Source organism: Eublepharis macularius, chromosome 6 (assembly GCF_028583425.1).
Source record: "Eublepharis macularius isolate TG4126 chromosome 6, MPM_Emac_v1.0, whole genome shotgun sequence".
NCBI lineage: Eukaryota > Metazoa > Chordata > Lepidosauria > Squamata > Eublepharidae > Eublepharis > Eublepharis macularius.
In genome coordinates this window covers 64,978,123-64,996,046 of record NC_072795.1, presented here as the reverse complement: position 1 = coordinate 64,996,046, position 17,924 = coordinate 64,978,123, and the positions used below count along the sequence as shown (strand labels likewise).

General features: G+C 45.2%; 1 protein-coding gene across 1 annotated transcript in view; it reads right to left on the bottom strand.

The window, feature by feature from the left end:
* Positions 1-17,924, bottom strand: part of ARMH3 (armadillo like helical domain containing 3) — a 258,948-nt gene that overhangs the window by 188,739 nt on the left and 52,285 nt on the right. The window contains exons 18-20 of the mRNA XM_054983193.1: positions 17,738-17,807; positions 16,549-16,609; positions 9,634-9,722 (exon numbers count right to left, since the gene is read on the bottom strand). Coding sequence (XP_054839168.1) covers positions 9,634-9,722; positions 16,549-16,609; positions 17,738-17,807 — 220 coding nt within the window. The remainder of the gene's footprint in view (positions 1-9,633; positions 9,723-16,548; positions 16,610-17,737; positions 17,808-17,924) is intronic.

Here is a 17,924-nt window from a genome sequence, read left to right as displayed (position 1 = left end):
CTTTATGAGTAATATGTAGCAAAAGCACTTGATTAATTGACTTATAAATTTATAACTTGTATGCTCCTGTGAGTGCACTCTCTTTTGGATTTTGTCTACTTCCTGATGATGACAGTAGCCTCTGTCCCAACCCGTAGGGATGTCCTTTCAGTTTTGACACATCCCTGAAAATGTTTCCCGGCTCAGAACTGGGATAGGTGGGGTGGGCTCTGCTGCCAGAAGGAGCAGGTGTCAAGTGGCACCCATCCAGTTTCCCTGCCCCTTCCCCCGCCCCCCGGTCAGGGTAGTTTCAGGCAGTGTGGTGGGAATTGAAGTGTGGCCCATGAACGTCTGGCAGGGCAGTGGGGGGGCACTACTTTCATTCTCTGACAGACAGAGCTGCTGGCATCAGATAAGGCAGGCAGTTGACCATTGCATGCAGGGGAAAACAGAGTTGCGCTTACCGTAACTACTGTTCATTGACATCTTCTGTGCAGACACACATGGGACTGCGCCTGCGCAGGCCTGCTGACCGGATTTTTCTTTTCTAGTCAACGTCCACTAGGGGGTGCCCGTACGCACCAATGCGCCTGTGCGGCTTTTCCCGCCCGAGCGACATTGGGCGACATCGCCCCCTTTCCCCTCAGTTTCTCCTTTGCCGCTGAATGTCTTCTCATAATCTGGAAGAACACAGCGGGGTAGGAGGGAGGGTTGTGTGTCTGCACAGAAGACGTCAATGAACAGTAGTTACGGTAATCGCAACTCTGTTTTCACTGTCCGTCTTCTGTGCAGCCCCACATGGGAGACTCACAAGCCACTTACCCAGGAGGCGGGCATGTGTTCTCATTGAAAAAGAGACTGGAGTACTGCTTGACCAACAGCAGCCTCTTTCCTCTCCCACACATCTAAAGCATAATGTTTAGCAAACGTGTCAGCAGACGACCACGTTGCAGCCCTGCAGATGCCTTGCAAGGGCACTCCCCTAAGGAAGGCCGCAGATGCAGCTTGCGCTCTAGTGGAATGAGCTTTCACTTCCAAAGGGCAAGGTAACTTAGCATGCGAGTAGCAAGCCCTAACAGTCTGAGTAACCCAGTGAGAAATTGATTGAGCTGTAGCAGCTTTTCCCTTCCCGGGCCCATAATAGCACACAAACAGTTGTTTGGCACATCTAAACTGTGAAGTACATTGAAGGTAAAATAAAATAGACCTTCTCACATACAAGGAATGTAAGGCCCTTTCAGTTATCAGAAGGGTCAGGAAAAAAGATAGGCAGGACAATGTCTTGTGAGGTATGAAATTGAGTGGAGACTTTGGGTCTAAAACGAAGGTCAGGTCTCAGCACCACTTTATTCTGATGGACCTTCAAAAAGGGAGGATCCCACCTAAGGGCTGCCAACTCGCTAACTCTGTGGGCAGATGTAATGGCGATCAAGAAAGCCACTTTACAGAACAACCATTTTAATTCACAAGTAGCCAGCGGTTCGAAGGGCGATTTCATAAGCCCCGCCAATACTTCTTGCAGCGACCATTGAGGAACAATTTCCTTGACTTGTGGAAACATGTTATACAACCCCTTTAAAAAAGATTTCGACAAGCTGTGGGAGAAAACTGTTTTCCCATCTATCTTAGGGTGGAAGGCTGAAATGGCCGCCAAATAAACTTTAATAGAGGAATTAGAAAGTCCCCCATCCTTTAGAGACAGGAGGAACTCAAACACAGATGATAGATGGCAATCCCAAACATTCACTCCGTTGTCATTAGCCCAGGCTTCAAAACGCTTCCATTTAGCAGAATATGACCTGCGAGTAGTGTCCCTACGTGCATTCAGCAAAATCTCAGCTACTCTGTCAGATATCCCTTCCGACCCAGAATGTGCCAAGCGGGTTCAGAGTGAACTGATAATATGACCCCTGTGAAAGCTGCATGACATGTTGGAACCAAGCCTGTCCAAGGGCGCTACTAGAATTATGTGAGGCCCATCCCTCTGAATTTTGCTGATGATTCGAGACAACAGCGGGAACGGAGGGAAGGCATAAAACAGGTGCCCTGTCCAGCATATCTGGAACGCGTCCCCGAGGGAGTGGTGACCTAGACCTCCCCTGGAGCAAAATCGTGGGGCCTTCTTGTTGTCCTCCGATGCAAAGAGGTCTATGTCTGGGAACCCCCAGTCCAAAAAGATGGCATTCAGGTAGCTGTCTGCTATGGTCCATTCGTAACTGTTGGACCGCATTCGACTCAATTTGTCCACGATGACATTGGTGGTGCCAGGAATATGGACCGCATGAATGAATACACCTCTGTCCATGACCCATTCCCAAATCCAAATGGCCTCGTCGCAGAGGGCCTTGGAAGTAGTGCCTCCTTGCTTGTTCAGGTAGAACATCGTGGTGCAATTGTCCGTGAGTACCTGAATGGACTTCTGCTGCAGCATGTCTGCAAATGCGATAAGGGCATAACGGACCGCTCTCAATTCTAGCAGGTTAATGTGATCTTCCCTTTCCTGCTCTGACCAAACCCCATGTGCCCTAAGGGCTCCACACTGGGCTCCCCATCCTATCGTGGAGGCATCAGTTGAGATTGTGATCTCGGTTTGGATGGACCCAAATGCAATACCCCCAAGGAGATTAGTCTCATTAAGCCACCATCGTAAGGCACGGAGAATCCCTCTAGGAATGGAATATCTCTTGTTCTGGGATTCATGTTCAAAATCATGAACAGATAGGAACCACAGCTGGAGAGGTCGCATGTGCAACCGGGCCATAGGGGTAACTGCCGCAGAAGAGGCCATAAGGCCTAGCAGACTCTGGATAGCCATTACCGACTGGAACCTACATCTCGAAAAGAGATTCACCATCCTGCCAATCTTTAGTGCACGTTTCCTGGGCAGAAAACCTCTATTTACATCGCCATCCAGTTCCATACCGATAAACAGTATCCTCCTGGACGGGGTAAGGTTAGATTTTTTGAGGTTAACCAAAAGCCCTAACCGGGCGCAGGTAAGCATCACCTTATTAATTTGGGCCAGGAGTGCATCAGCAGAGGGTGCCGCCAAAAGCCAATCATCAAGATAGGGATAGATGGTACAACCTTGTTCCCTCAAGTACGCCACTACAACATCCATACATTTAGAAAAAAAACGGGGGGCTGTTGACAATCCAAAAGGGAGTACCTGATAATGGTAGGCCTTACTGTTACAAAGGAACCTAAGGTATTTCCTATGACTAGGGTGGATGGCAATGTGAAAGTATGCGTCCCTGAGATCCAGGACAGCGAACCACATGTCCTCAGGCATTAACTGGAGGACTGTATTTAAGGTAAGCATTCTGAACCGCTTTACGAGAACAAATTTATTCAATTCTCTCAGGTCTAAAATGGGTTGTACGCCTCCATCCTTCTTGTCTACAAGGAACATCCTAGAGTAAAAACCCAAGAGGGAGTACCTCCTGTACGGCTCCCTTCTGCAGAAGTGTTACAACCTCAGCCTGCAACTTATCAGAAGAGGATTGTACTGAGTGGTCAGGAAGAGACAACACTGGGTAAGCATCAAACTGAATTTTATAACCAACTGTAACAATGTTAAGCACCCAACTATCAGTGGTAATCTCTGCCCATGCTGAGGCAAACTGAGCCAATCTGTTACCAATCACGACAGATTGTTCAAATTCTAGTCAGAAATGTTTAGGTTGAGTTGCTGACTCTTTGGCATCGTGGGCTTGTTGACCACGACGTGGGCGGTAGCTAGACCTCCGACACTGAAAGGAGCTCGCAGGCGGCTGGAATTGCCTGTAGGACCCATAACGAGGATATGGCTGAAACCTTTGCTGCCAGCCACGATAGCTTTGAGACGAGCGATATTGATACCGATTGTCGGTGAACTGCCTGGACGGAAGAATGCCGTAGGAGCGAGCCGTCAGTCGGTCTTTACGCTTTTGCGAAAGGTATTCATCCGTTCTGGATGAGAATAGAGATTGACCCTCGAAAGGCAGATTCTCTACTTTGTTTCGTGTCTTGACAGGCAGTGCAGTTGTGCGAAGCCACGAGTGTCTGCGAAGCACGATGGATGATGCCAATGCTCTCGCAGAGGTGTCAACCATGTCGCGACCAGCATTAATTTGTTGTCATGACAGCCGTAAAGCCTCATCAAGTATCACTTTAGCCAATACTTTCTGATCAGCAGGAAGCTTTTCCATGAAGGTCGCCATGCGATTCCATAGGAAAATCTGATAGGCTCCCATGATCACCGAGTAATTGGAGATTTTCAGTGTCAGGGCAGCAGATGAATATAACTTCTTGGATGATGCCAATGCTCTCGCAGAGGTGTCAACCATGTCGCGACCAGCATTAATTTGTTGTCATGACAGCCGTAAAGCCTCATCAAGTATCACTTTAGCCAATACTTTCTGATCAGCAGGAAGCTTTTCCATGAAGGTCGCCATGCGATTCCATAGGAAAATCTGATAGGCTCCCATGATCACCGAGTAATTGGAGATTTTCAGTGTCAGGGCAGCAGATGAATATAACTTCTTGCCCAACGAGTCCAGCTTCCTGCTTTCTTTGTCGATGGGTACGGCATGGGACCCTTGGCGCTGACGGGTCTGCATCTCCTCAGTAATGAGGGAAGAAGGCGGTGGATGTGCAAAGAGATACGTACAGACGTCATCTCTAGTTTTATATAGAGCTTCCAGCTTACGAGATGTTGGGTAAACTGATGCTGGTTTCTCACAGATCGTGTTGATGATTTCCACTAATCCTTCTGTGAATGGGAATGCAATGGTCTGCGGATTCCCAGATTGGACATACTGCAGAATTTTATCTTTCGGCTTCGGATCCACAGCCGAAATTTCAATGTCCAAGGAACGGGCCATACGGACCATCTGCTCTGTGTAGAGCCGGTAATCTTCCGTAGGAGAAATACGACCAGTCCCAATAATGATGTCCTCAGGTGACGGGTCAGACGGAGGGCTAGGACTCGGATCTTGGTAAGGCCCAGGATGCTGGTAGGGAGAGCCATAGCGGGAGAATCACTCCGAACGTCACCCCAATACTCTCTGTCAAGAGGCGGGGAATAGGATCGGTGAGACCTTGCATAAATGGAGCCTTCTCTCTCAAAACCTCTCCGTGGTGAGTAATAGGGTATACCCTCTCTCCCAGTAAAATCACCAGCAGACCATGCATGGGATGCAAGAGGTGGAGCATCAGGTAGGTCACCGTCATCACCAGAAGAATGGCATGATGGAGGAGACAGGTGCGGAGAAGGAGTCTTGGGCTTCTCCCAGAGCACCTCATCAGTTTGGACCGAAGTTGATTGTCTGTGCTTCGACTTCTTCTTAGCCTTCTTCTCACCCTGGGAGGGTAAGACACGGTCGGAGCCTCGACTCTGGGTCACCGGATCCGGTGTTGCTAGATCGGGTAATGGATCCGAAGTCTTAGGTTCCGTTCTGACTCCAGCCTTCGAACCGAAGGTAAGGCGAGTTGACTCCATAGACTTCTGAACCGACAGTGTCGGGCCCGGTGTCGGATCCGATGACTTCGGAACTGATACAGCCGGGATGTTTGGATCCGACGAAGTCCTCTGCACCTTCGGAGTCGACGTAGACGGCTGTTCCGACCTCAAGGGAGACTTGGAGCGGTATCGCCGCGTCCGAGTCGGATCCAACTGCGGAGGTTTTGCGCGATCCGAAGCGGAGCCCAAGGCGTCTTTCGGATCCAAGGTCAGAGTCGGAGTTCGTCGGGACCGATCCGAAGAACGGGAGCGAGGGGTGGAAATGGAGCTACGGACAGACTGTAAGGCCGAGGGAGCTTCAACTGTCCCACTTACTGGTGGCGGTCCTTTTTGAGGGGTACCCGGGGCTCCCGATGCCCTCATAGCCCTCCTCCAGAGTAGGGCATTCAATCTATTCGCCCTCTCAGCCCTGGCCTTAGGCATAAATCGCTGACAATGCTCACATTTTTCAACGATGTGTCCTTCACCCAAGCACTCGAGGCAAACGGAATGGCCATCCGTTCTTGTCATCTTCGTAGAACAAGTCGAACAGCGTTTAAATAAAGCTTTCTCAGCCATCTCTGAAGAAAACGAACGATCTCCTCACAAAATGGCGTTTCTCACAGCGGACAGCTAGATCTTTACCGGTCGGCGGCAAAGAAGAAACTGAGGGGAAAGGGGGCAACGTCGCCCAATGTCGCTCGGGTGGGAAAAGCCGCGCAGGTGCATTGGTGTGTACGGGCGCCCCCTAGTGGACGTTGACTAGAAAAGAAAAATCCGGTCGGCAGGCCTGCGCAGACGGCAGTCCCATGTGGGGCTGCACAGAAGATGGACAGTGAAGGGGGAGGTTGCTGCTGGGAGGTGGAGGATGTGGAGCAACATCTTGGGATCTCCAGGGCTCCTCCTCTAGACCACCTTTTCACTGTTTGCTAAAGCAGGGATGGACTTGGGAAACCTGGCACAGGGAGGGGGTGGACGGCAGCCCCCAGAGCAGTTTCTCTGCTCCTGCAGGCCATCAGTCCACTCTGGGGGGCGTCACCCTAGAACTGGAGGTCCCAACCCATGTTCTCCTTGCAACTTGGTGATGCAGTGATGTGTTCAAATGGCGCGGCTTTTCACTCCCATCACCTCCAATGGGCCTTCTGGGTACTCACGTGGTTTCCAATGGGCACTCCTGTCACTCATTGAAGAACCCGCCCCCCCCCCCGCCTCTCTGGAACCTGGGAGCTGATCCCAAGTGCTGCAGGCTGCGAGTGCGACCCTTACCAGGTCCTGCCACCTTTCTGGTCCCACTTTTCAGGGAGGGGGAACCCGTTTCTCACGGTGGCAGTGGTGATGGTGGGGATTTGCAAGCATGAGGAGCTGCAGCCACTAGCCTGGCCCTCATGCAAACTGGGGGCTGGACGGAGGGGAGGGTGGATGCCCTGTCTGCACCTTCAGTGTTACCTCTGCCCCACCCCCGGGCAGGGATGCCTGCTCCCTGGTGTGTGTGGGGGTGTTGGTAGATAGTGGGCATTGTGGCCTCCCCATTGGCTGTGCCACTCATTGCCCTTCACTCTTCTGTCAGGGGAGCAGTGTGGCCATTGGCTGGTGTGGGCGGGGTTATCAGGAGAATGGCGGGCAGGTGTTCTTGGCGGCAGCCGCACCTCACCTTGCCAAGCTCTCACGCTGGTGTTGCTCTCCTGCAAAAGTCCATAGGAAGTGGCAGAGCAGCGCCGCTTTTATGTCGATGTGAGTGGGGGCACTGACTCAGGGTTTAGGATTGAGCTGCCCGTTATGTACAAAATTAATCACATTTAAAACAAAAGTGTCAGCACCTCAAGACTCTGAGTCAATTTCTGAAACTTCTGATTCTGAGCCTTCATTTTTATCCTCATGAAGTTCTTTGGAAAACTTGAGGTTTGCATTTATTGAAACAAGCTTTTCTACTCTTCCATACCTTCTAGGTGTAGAATGTGCCTTGGATTTATAAGCTGCATATGTCTACAGCATGCTCACCCTGCCTTCAAAAGCATCTCGTTCATTTGAAAAGAGACAATATTTCATAGGAGTTTTTTTCAGTAATCCCCCCAAATTTCCAATTTTTCCATCAGAATTTTTTTTTAAAAAGTTTTTGGGAAAAAGTTTTTCCTCCTGAATTGTTCCATTCCTGCCACCCCCCTCCCCCACCACAGGCTTTCACATCTCAAGGCCAAGCAGAGACAGGGCATATGAGCTGGCTCCCAGAAATTATGATATACAAGACAGAAATTATGATATACAAGAAATTATGATATACAGGCCCAGGTAGACTAAAGTTGCATGGGAGGTACTGCAACTCCTGCTTGTGAGGTAGCCAAGATCTTCTCAACTCAATGAAACATAGCTACAGTTTCAGTTCCCAATTGAATGTGGCCATGTACAGGACACACAATGCCAAGAAAATGTTGTACTCAGACTTCATATGTGGGGATGCTTAAATGAGAAACAGAAATTATTGCAGTTACCTCTACAGCAGTGGTACTCATTTCCAGGTTTGCAGAGAGCTAAATTTGAATTACTATAAACCAAAAGAGCGACATGACTACTATATAATGTGAGTGCTATATAACCTACTAAACACACAGAGATCAGGGCCACTTAGCTATTAATATAAGATTATAATGAAGGAACATTATAAACAAAAGCGTAACAGGTAGGTGATGCAGCAGACCACACAACAACCTCCCAGAGAAAAAGATAAGACAGGGAACATTTAAGGATGAATAAAAGTTCCATGCATTCTTATCAGAGAGTCTGCCTTTCCACTAGTAACACTCTTTGCTCAACAGGGACCTACAGAGTAGGAAAATACAACATCACTAACAGGTGCTCTTACAAATTGTTACCCATGCCCACAAGAAACCGTGCAGGTTGGAGTTACAAGCATCATTACTGGTGAAACGTTTTAAAAAGTCATACTGGTTGGGTCAACACAGACCACTACTTCACTATTGCATAGGATAAGTAATAATTTATCATGAAAACGCTCCCAAATTCATTCATCTTATTAGAAATAATCAATGCTGGCAACGTATCTGGCCACGTAAATGTTTATTACAAAAGCAAGTATTCACTATAGTTTGGAGTTGTCAAATCACATTGTAGATATTTGCCTGATGCAGTTCTGAAGCAACCCCAATGGCTCAACTAATATCCATCATCTGTGCTCCAGAAAAAGATAACATGATTTTTAAGAATGAGGCATTATAGAGAATATCATAGGCAGGAATATCATCAGGTGCAACTCTAACATTCCTGTTGCTGACTCCATTACCTGACAATTACACAGCCTTCACGTAACTGTACTTACATGGCAAACATTCCCTTTGAGCTTCAGGTTGGAACTAGATGTTACAAAACAGCACCTCCATGTCACTTCTTCCTGTCAGGCCAGTTAGTTAAGTAATACAAAATACATAAAGGAGGCATTCTTATCTGTCCATACTGTGACAAGATGGACTCAAGAAATTACTGAGGGCATGGTGGGGAAAGGTGCAGAGCTGCTGTTTTCAGTAGTAGTTATACAACTTTCACAACACGTAATTCCTACTTCAGTTCTGGCAAAGGCATTAGGGCCAAAAAAAACTTGCCAGTTTGTTAGTAAGGGACCCATAATCATCTTCTCAACAGATACACTTTGAAAAGCAGAAAATGACACATGTTATAAAAGGCAAAATAAAGTATCAAATGCAGTCATTCAGCATCAGCACCACTTACATCCTAGCTGCATCTAACCACATAAGGGAGACTGCTAGACAACAGAACACCATTAAGAACCCTTCTACACAGTTTTCTTTTTTTTTTAAACAATTTTTATTGGGTGAGTTAGTATATAAATCATTTCATACATAATCTATTATTCCCCATATCCTAATTTCCCCCACCCGCTCCTCCCCCCTTTTTTACCAGACTTTCAACAGTTTTCCAACCCATTATCCAATTATATCTACTATATACTTTTATATTACAAGTAAAATATTATTTCTTAAAAACATTCTCTTATCTTAACTTCACAAATATCTATTTACCCTTCGTAAAGATCACTTTACCCCCCTTCTACACAGTTTTCCAACAACAGTTGAGTCAACTAAGCCATTAATCACATTTTCTAAGAAATGCCCTTGAAAGAGGAAACAAGACCCAACATTTACCTGACCAGAGCTCTCTCCAAGTGTAATGAAGCCTCACTCTGCATTTCTTCTGGTAGCAAAGTAGTTTGTGCACTATCTGAATGCAGCGCCTGGAGAAGAGACAGAGGAAAGCCCGATATAATCAGCAGCACAGTACTGTGATAAATGACAGGGTGAGAGGACACACTTTCAAGAGTCAGCTGCATAAAAGGATATGCCAGGAGCCTCCATGTAGACTATTGCAAACACAAACACACACACACAATTGCCCTCAGAATTATTGCATATTTCACTAGCAGGTCCAACTATTTATGACATGAAGGCTGAAACATGCAGTATGAATGTTTGTTTGTGTGTTACTGGAAAAAACAAAGTGGCAAAAGGATCAGAAGCTTACCCAATGTTATCCAACATTTACATGCATCCCCTCACCCAGTTGGTACAAAGTTTCGGACTGGGGTCCATCAGTATGTGGATGACATCTAGTTCTATCTGCTGATGGCTGGCTGGCCCGACTCTTGGCTGAAGTGTTAGAGGCCATGACTGAATGGTTGAAATAGAGTCGATTGAAACTGAATCCCATGAAGATGGAGGTCCTACACCTGGGTCATGGGCTGCTGGGTTCAGGAATCTGGCTCCCGGTCCTCGATGGGGAACCACCTGTGCCCATTTCAACAGTCAGGAGGTGATTCTAGATGCCTCCTTATCAATGGGGTCCAGATCACTGCAGTTGCCAGATCTGTTTTCCATCTGCAACAGGTCAGGTAGCTTGTCCCTTACCTTTCAACCTATGACCTAACAACAGTGATCCAAGCAATGGTCACCTCCAGATTAGACTACTGTGACTCGCTCTACACAAGGCTACCCTTGGAACTGATCTGGACATTGCAACAGGTCCAGAATGCAGCTACGCGCGTCATTATGCCAGTGCCATTTGGGGAGCATAAAACACCTATTCTGTGTCCGCTGCACTGGCTCTCAGTGGAGTTCCAGATTAGGTTCAAGGTGTTGATTTTGACCTATAAAGCCCTTAGTGGACTGGGACCAGCATATCTGCAGGACCGCCTTTCACCATATGTTCCCCGGAAGGTACTTAAGTTAGCTGATAAACAACTGTTGGTGGTTCCTGGTCCCAAGGATGCTCGCCTGGCCTTGACCAGGGCCAGGGCCAGGGCCTTTTTAGTCCTAGCACCTAGCAGGTGGAACTCTGTCTGAGAAAACTAGAGCCCAGAGAGATGACCATGTTGCGGACCATGGATTGTGGAAGTCAGTCTTTACTCTCACTTCAAAAGTATTACTACCATCTGTCTAACAGGGTGAGAGCATTAAAGGTGCTTGAATATTACTCTGATGAGCCAGGAGTTTGTTTCTGAATGCCTGCCTGTGTTTAGAATCTCAAGGATCAGTAGTTGATGATGAAGTTCCACTCATCTGTTTCTACAAAGATCTTTATTTCAAGCACAGAAGGTACACTGTAAATGCTGTACAGGCTGTATTTACAGCATTACTAATTACAGAGCAGCACTCAACTTAAAACACACAACTCTCCTTTGGTTTACCACTGAACTAAACAAAAACTGTGCAAATTTAACAAACCTGAAGGCTATATCTATCAACTGATATCTCAACATGCATATAAATGGAGAAGAAGTTCAAATCCAAAAAGGCTTTACATTCTTGGGATAACTGTCACAAAAATTATTACAGGGAGATTGCACTTTGAAATCTGCATTTGGTATAACTCAGGTAACATATAACCCAGGTAAAATGTAGGCTCCAAATGTAGGCTCAGTTGCCTCCAGTTTGGAACAAGTCAGTCTAAAGGGACAACAGTGTAAACACTCCAGGTTATACTTATAAGAACACAACAGAATTTGGGAATGATAGTAGGAAGGCAAAGGAGGGTGATGTGCAGAGACAAAGAGGCTGAAGGAGGCAAAGGTTGCTGGAGAGGGAAATGTGTTATAGGTGTCTATATGACAATGCTAGAAGTCTGTGAGCCAAAATGGCAGGACTGGAATGCTTGATGCTAAATGGTGATTTAGATATATTGGGTGTCTCAGAAAAATGGTGAAAAGGGGGAAATCAATGGGATATAGTCATACTTGGGTATAAGCTCTGCAGGCAGGAGAGGGAGGGATATGTTGGAGAGGTGTTGCATTGTGTATCAAAGGAAACAGAATCAAGTAAGTTAGAAAACATTAGGGGAATCAACTTCCTAACAGAAGCAGTATGCGTGGAAATAATGGGCCCTTATGGTTCCTTGAAAGTGGGGTGTACTATTGCTCATCTGATCAAACCCTTGAAGCTGATCTTGACATGGAGAAGGAAATACGGTAAGTGATTAAAGCAAATAATACTGAGTTACTTCAACTGCTGTCATACTTACTGGGTAAAAATATGCTCAAGTCATAATCTAGAAATGAGATTTCTTGATATCATAAATGACTGTGCACTGGAACAGTTATTCAGAGCCAACTCAAGGGGTAGTGATCTTGGACTTAGTTCTGACAGGGGCTCAAGACATCCTCAGAAATGTAGATGTTGTTGCATCAGTTGGAAACAGTGACCATAAGAACATAAGAGAAGCCATGTTGGATCAGGCCAATGGCCCACCTAGTCCAACACTCTGTGTCACACAGTGGCCAAAAAAAACAGGTGTCATCAGGAGGTCTGCCAGTGGGGAAGGGACACTAGAAGCCCTACCACTGATTGCCCCCCCCAAACACCAAGAATACAGAGCATTGCCCTAGACAGAGAGTTCCATCTATTCCTTGTGGCTAATAGCCACTAATGGACCTCTGCTCCCTATGTTTATTCAATCCTCTCTTGAAGCTGCCTATGCTTGAAGCTGCCACCACCTCCTGTGGCAGTGAATTCCATGTGTTAATCACTCTTTGGGTGAAGAAGTACTTCCTTTTGTCCATTCTAACCCAACAGCTCAGCAATTTCATTGAGTGTCCACAAGTTCTTGTATTGTGAGGAAGGGAGAAAAATACTTCTTTCTCTACCTTCTCTATCCCATGCATAATCTTGTAAACCTCTATCATGTCACCCCTCAGTCGTCATTTCTCCAAGCTAAAGAACCCCAAGCACTTTAACCTTTCTTCATAGGGGAAGTGTTCCATCCCTTTAATCATTCTAGTTGTACTTTTCTGCACTTTTTTCAGGGCTATAATATCTTTTTTGAGGTGTGGTGACCAGAATTGTACACAGTATTCCAAATGAGGCCATACCATTGATTTATACAGGGGCATTATGATACTAGCTGATTTGTTTTCAATTCCCTTCCCAATAATCCCCAGCATAGCGTTGGCCTTTTTTACTGCCGTCACACACTGTATCAACATTTTCAGTGAGAGCCAGTTTGGTGTAGTGGTTAAGAGCATGGGACTCTAATCTGCAGAGCTGGGTTTGATTCCCCACTCCTCCACGAAACCAGCTGGGTGACCTTGGGTGAGTCACAGTTCTCTGGAGCTCTCTCAGCCCCACCCACCTCACAGGGTGATTGTTGTGGGGTAATAATAACACTTTGTAAACCGCTCTGAGTGGGCATTAAGTGCGGTATATAAATCAAATGTTATTATTATTATGTTATTATTATCTACCACGACTCTAAGATCTCTCTCTTGGTCAGTCTCCGCCAGTTTGGACCCCACCATTGTGTATTTATATTTGGGATTTTTGGCCCCAATGTGCATTACTTTGCATTTGGCCACACTGAACCTCATTTGCCACACTGACGCCCACTCACCTAGCCTCAACAGATCCGAGTGCCTTACAATCCTCCCTGGTTCTCACCACCCTGAACAATTTAGTGTTATCCACAAACTTAGCCACTTCATGCTTATTCCCAACTCCCAATCATTAATGAACAAAAAGCACCAGACCCAATACTGAGCCCTGCAGTACCCCCCACTACTTACCACCCTCCACTGTGAATATTGCCCATTTATACTCACTCTGTTTCCTATTCATTAGCCAGTTTTTGATCCACAAAAGGACTTGTCCTTTTACCCCATGACTATTGAGCTTACTTAGCAGCCTTTGATGAGGAACTTTATCAAAAGCTTTCTGGAAGTCCAGGTAGACAACATCTATTGGTTCCCCCTTGTCCACGTTTGTTCACTCCCTGAAAGAACTCTAACAGGTTTATGAGACAAGATCTTTCCTTACAGAACCCATGCTGAGTCTTCGTCAACAGCTTTTGTTCATCAATGTGCCTACTAATTCTGTCTTTAATAACGGTTTCCACCAACTTACCCAGCATTGACGTTAGACTGACTGGCCTATAATTTCCCAGATCTCCTCTGGAACCCTTTTTAAAGATGGGGGTGACATTAGCTACCTTCCAGTCCTCAGGAACGGAGGCAGATGTTAATGAAAGGTTACATATCTTTGTCAGGAGATCCACAAGTTCACATTTGGATGTATACCATCCGGGCCTGGTGATTTGTTAGTTTTTAAATTGTCTGTCAGTCGTAGGACCTCCTCTCTCGTCACCACAATCTGACTCAGGTCTTTCAACACTCCTCCCGAAATCAGCGGTTCTGGAGTGGGCAAGCACCTCTCATCTTCTACAGTGAAGACAGAGGCAAAAAACGCATTTAGCTTCTCAGCCATTTCGCTATCGTCCTTCAGTAATCCGTTTACCCCTTGATCATCCAGGGGCCCCACTGCCTCCCTGGCTGGTTTCCTGCTTCTAATATATTTGAAGAAATGTTTGTTGTTGGTCTTTATGTTTTTTGCAATGTGTTCCTCATAGTCCCTTTTTGCCTGCCTGATCACAGACTTGCATTTTCTTTGCACAGCCTGTGTTCCCTTTTATATACCTCACTCCGACTAGCTTTCCACCTTTTAAAGGAAACCTTCTTACCTTTTATAGCTTCCTTTACTTCGTTTGTTAACCATACAGGCCTTTTTTTAAATACCTATTTGTGCCTTTCCTAACCTGCAGTATATATTTTATCTGAGCTTCTAGGATTGTAGTTTTAAATAGTCTCCAAGCTTTTTTTGACCCTTTTGACCTTTCCTTTCAGTTTCTTCTTCACTTGCCCCCTCATCTCAGAGAAGTTACCCCTATTAAAGTTAAAAGTGGTTGTGTTGGGTCTTTTTGGGCAACTCCCTATTTATGCAAATGCTGAACTCAATAACACTATGATCACTGTTCCCAAGTGGCGCAACCACTTTTACATCTCTCACCAGATCTTGGGCATTACTTAGGACCAAGTCCAGGATCGCCTCTCCCCTGGTAGGTTCTGCAACCATCTGCTCCATAGCACAGTCATTGAGAGTGTCTAGAAACACAGTCTCTTTCTCCTGACTTGAACACATGTTGACCCAATCAATCACCTATTATTACACAGTTATTTCATCTAGCCGCTATCCTTATTTCTTTCATCATGTTATAATCATCCTCTATCTTTTGATCCAGTAGGCAATAAACTCCATGAGTTAAGTTTTCTTTTGGGCCCACTATTTTAATCCATAGAATTTCCAGAAGCAAATCTAATTCTCTTACCTTCTCAATCTTACTGGACTGTATACCCTCTCTGACATATAGAGCCACCCCACCTCCAACCCTTCCCTCCCTATCCTTACGATATAATTTATATCCAGGAATTGCCATATCCCACTGATTTTCCTCATCACCAAGTTTCTCTAATACCCACAATGTCTATGTTGCTATTAATGCTACCACAATGCTATTAAGTTCAGCACTTGTGTCAATAAAACTTCAGGTACCCCTGAAGTCCAAAACAGTAACATTTGATTTCAAAAAGAGTCCAGTAGCACCTTTAAGACTAACCAACTTTATTGTAGCATAAGCTTTCGAGAATCACAGTTCTCTTCGTCAGATGCATGGAGGGCAAGAAGAAACTGGTCAGATATATAGGTGGAGAGGGGAGGGAGGAGTAGATGCAAACAGTATCAGTTTGCTTCTGTTAAGGAAGTCAGTTACTTCTGATAATGAGATAACCATTTATAGTCTCTATTCAATCCCAGCTTGACTGAGTCAAATTTACATATGAATTCCAATTCAGCAGCTTCCCATTGGATTTTGTTTTTGAAAGGTTTCTGTTGAACTACAGTGACCTTTAAGTCCTTGATGGAATGTCCTGGTAGATTGAAGTGTTCTCCCACTGGTTTCTGGATGTTGCCATTTTTAATGTCAGATTTGTGTCCATTTATTCTGTGATTCTCGAAAGCTTATGCTACAATAAAGTTGGTTAGTCTTAAAGGTGCTACTGGACTCTTTTTGATTTTGCTACTACAGACTAACACGGCTAACTCCTCTGCATATTTGATTTCAAAAGAGGGAACTTTACAAAAATGAGGCTACTAGCCATGGTGACTAAAGGCAAGTTCTGCTTTCAGAGGCAGTAAATGAATACGAGTGCCAGGAGGCAGCATCAGGGAAGGCCTTGGCCTCTGTGCCCTGTTGGTAGCCCTCTAGAGTAATTGGTTGGACACTGTGAGACAAGATGTGGGACAAGACAGACTACTGGTCTGATCTAGTCGAGTTTTTCTTATGTAGTAGGTTTTTGTGCATATCTCAAACTTTTTTTGCAAGCCAAATTACAATTTTATTTTGCCCTCTCTGCTGGGGAATGTTTCAGGCTTTCATTTGCTTTTGTATCCTCCTCTTTATGCTACTTTACATTTCATACTTGCTTAGTATTTTGAAATACTTTCAGGCTTAAGACTACAGCACTCATCTTGTTGCTTAAGCAAATAAGGGAAGTTCTCAGAGAGCAGGAATTCATTTCATTATCAATTTCTTGGCACATTAAACAAAAACATGAGACTTAGTTACTGGGAAGACTTGAATTAGCTAGGCTGACTCCTACCCTAGTCAAGGGGCAGAAGGAGCTGATGCAACTATTCATAAAACCTCAGAATGGTTAAGGAGGACCCCAGCCAGCTATTACTTACACATAAAGATCCATGGGAAATTCTTTCATCATGTGTGTTATGATGAACTCCACCATCAGATCTAAAAGAAATCATCACAGGATTATTAACAGCCTAGGGTCTGTACCAAGCTTTGAATCCTAGTTTAAAATCGTAAGTTATGAACTCACTCTAGTTAGGCTTTACTATTAATGCAACCATAACAATATACCATAGTTGAGAGAAGTGAGTAGAATTTGGACACACGAGGGAATGAGCTGGGTAAAGGGAGTGCACAACCATGAAGTCCACCGCTAATTTTTTTACATGTGGTTAAGAAATGGGAAATATTACATCAGCACTGGTCCCTAATCAATCCTACACATAGTCAGAAAATCCAGCAGATAAATTAAATGTCTTTTCTAAGATCCCAGAGGGACACCTGTGGGAAATGCATCCTTGAGAAGCATTTATAAGAATGCTATTTATATGTACTGGTCGCAGACTGTAATAATAAACTTGACTTGAACGCTATTTACATTCCATCTTGCCCACCATTATACATATCAAGATCCCATTTTGATGCTCAAAAGTGCACTTTTATATCCTTGTACAGAGGATAACTGGTGGAGAAAAACTGTTACAATAAGGGGCAATATTTTAAACTATAGAAGGCAATAGAGAGGGATATCACTGTATCCACAGAACACGCTGCAAAGCACAATGAATTTAATAAAACCTTAGGAGTAGTTGAAATTGTTCATGTGCTGCTCAGCTAGAAGAGGTTACCAATTCTGTCATTCTTACAAGTCTATGTATTCCAAGTTGGACAAGTTTTAGGTGGGTAGCCATGTTGGACTGCAGTAGAACAGCAGGATCTAAGTTCAGTGGCACCTTAGAGACCAACAAGATTTTTAGGGTATAAGCTTCCAAAAGTAAGAGCTCTCGTCTTCAGTATCTTAAGAGTTCCCTTTTTCCTTTATAAGAATACCCTCCTGAACAATTCTGTTTTATGTGGTTTGTGAAATGTCAGAATGGTGGGATCATCCTGACCTCCTCAAGCAGCCCATGCCCCACGGTGGGGCCACTACAGAAAAGGCACATGTATGGGCTATACTGAAAAAGACACACATTTCAGAACAAACAACTAATGGGCAAGAAGTCCCTTATATCAGTTACTTATTCCCCGTCTTTGGACGTACCACTGTCCAAACCTGGCAAGCAGACTTACCTAGCACTGCACAAACCAGAGGCCGACAGGGAAGGTTCTTATCAGCTGCTTTCTTTCTGTGTCTCATAGGCTTCAAAACACACAGAGATAAAATATTCAAATAGTGTCAGACAATTATACCCTAGATGTGTTATCACAGTTGCTTTTTATGCCAAAAACCCTATAATCATTCCCACCAAGTGGCCAC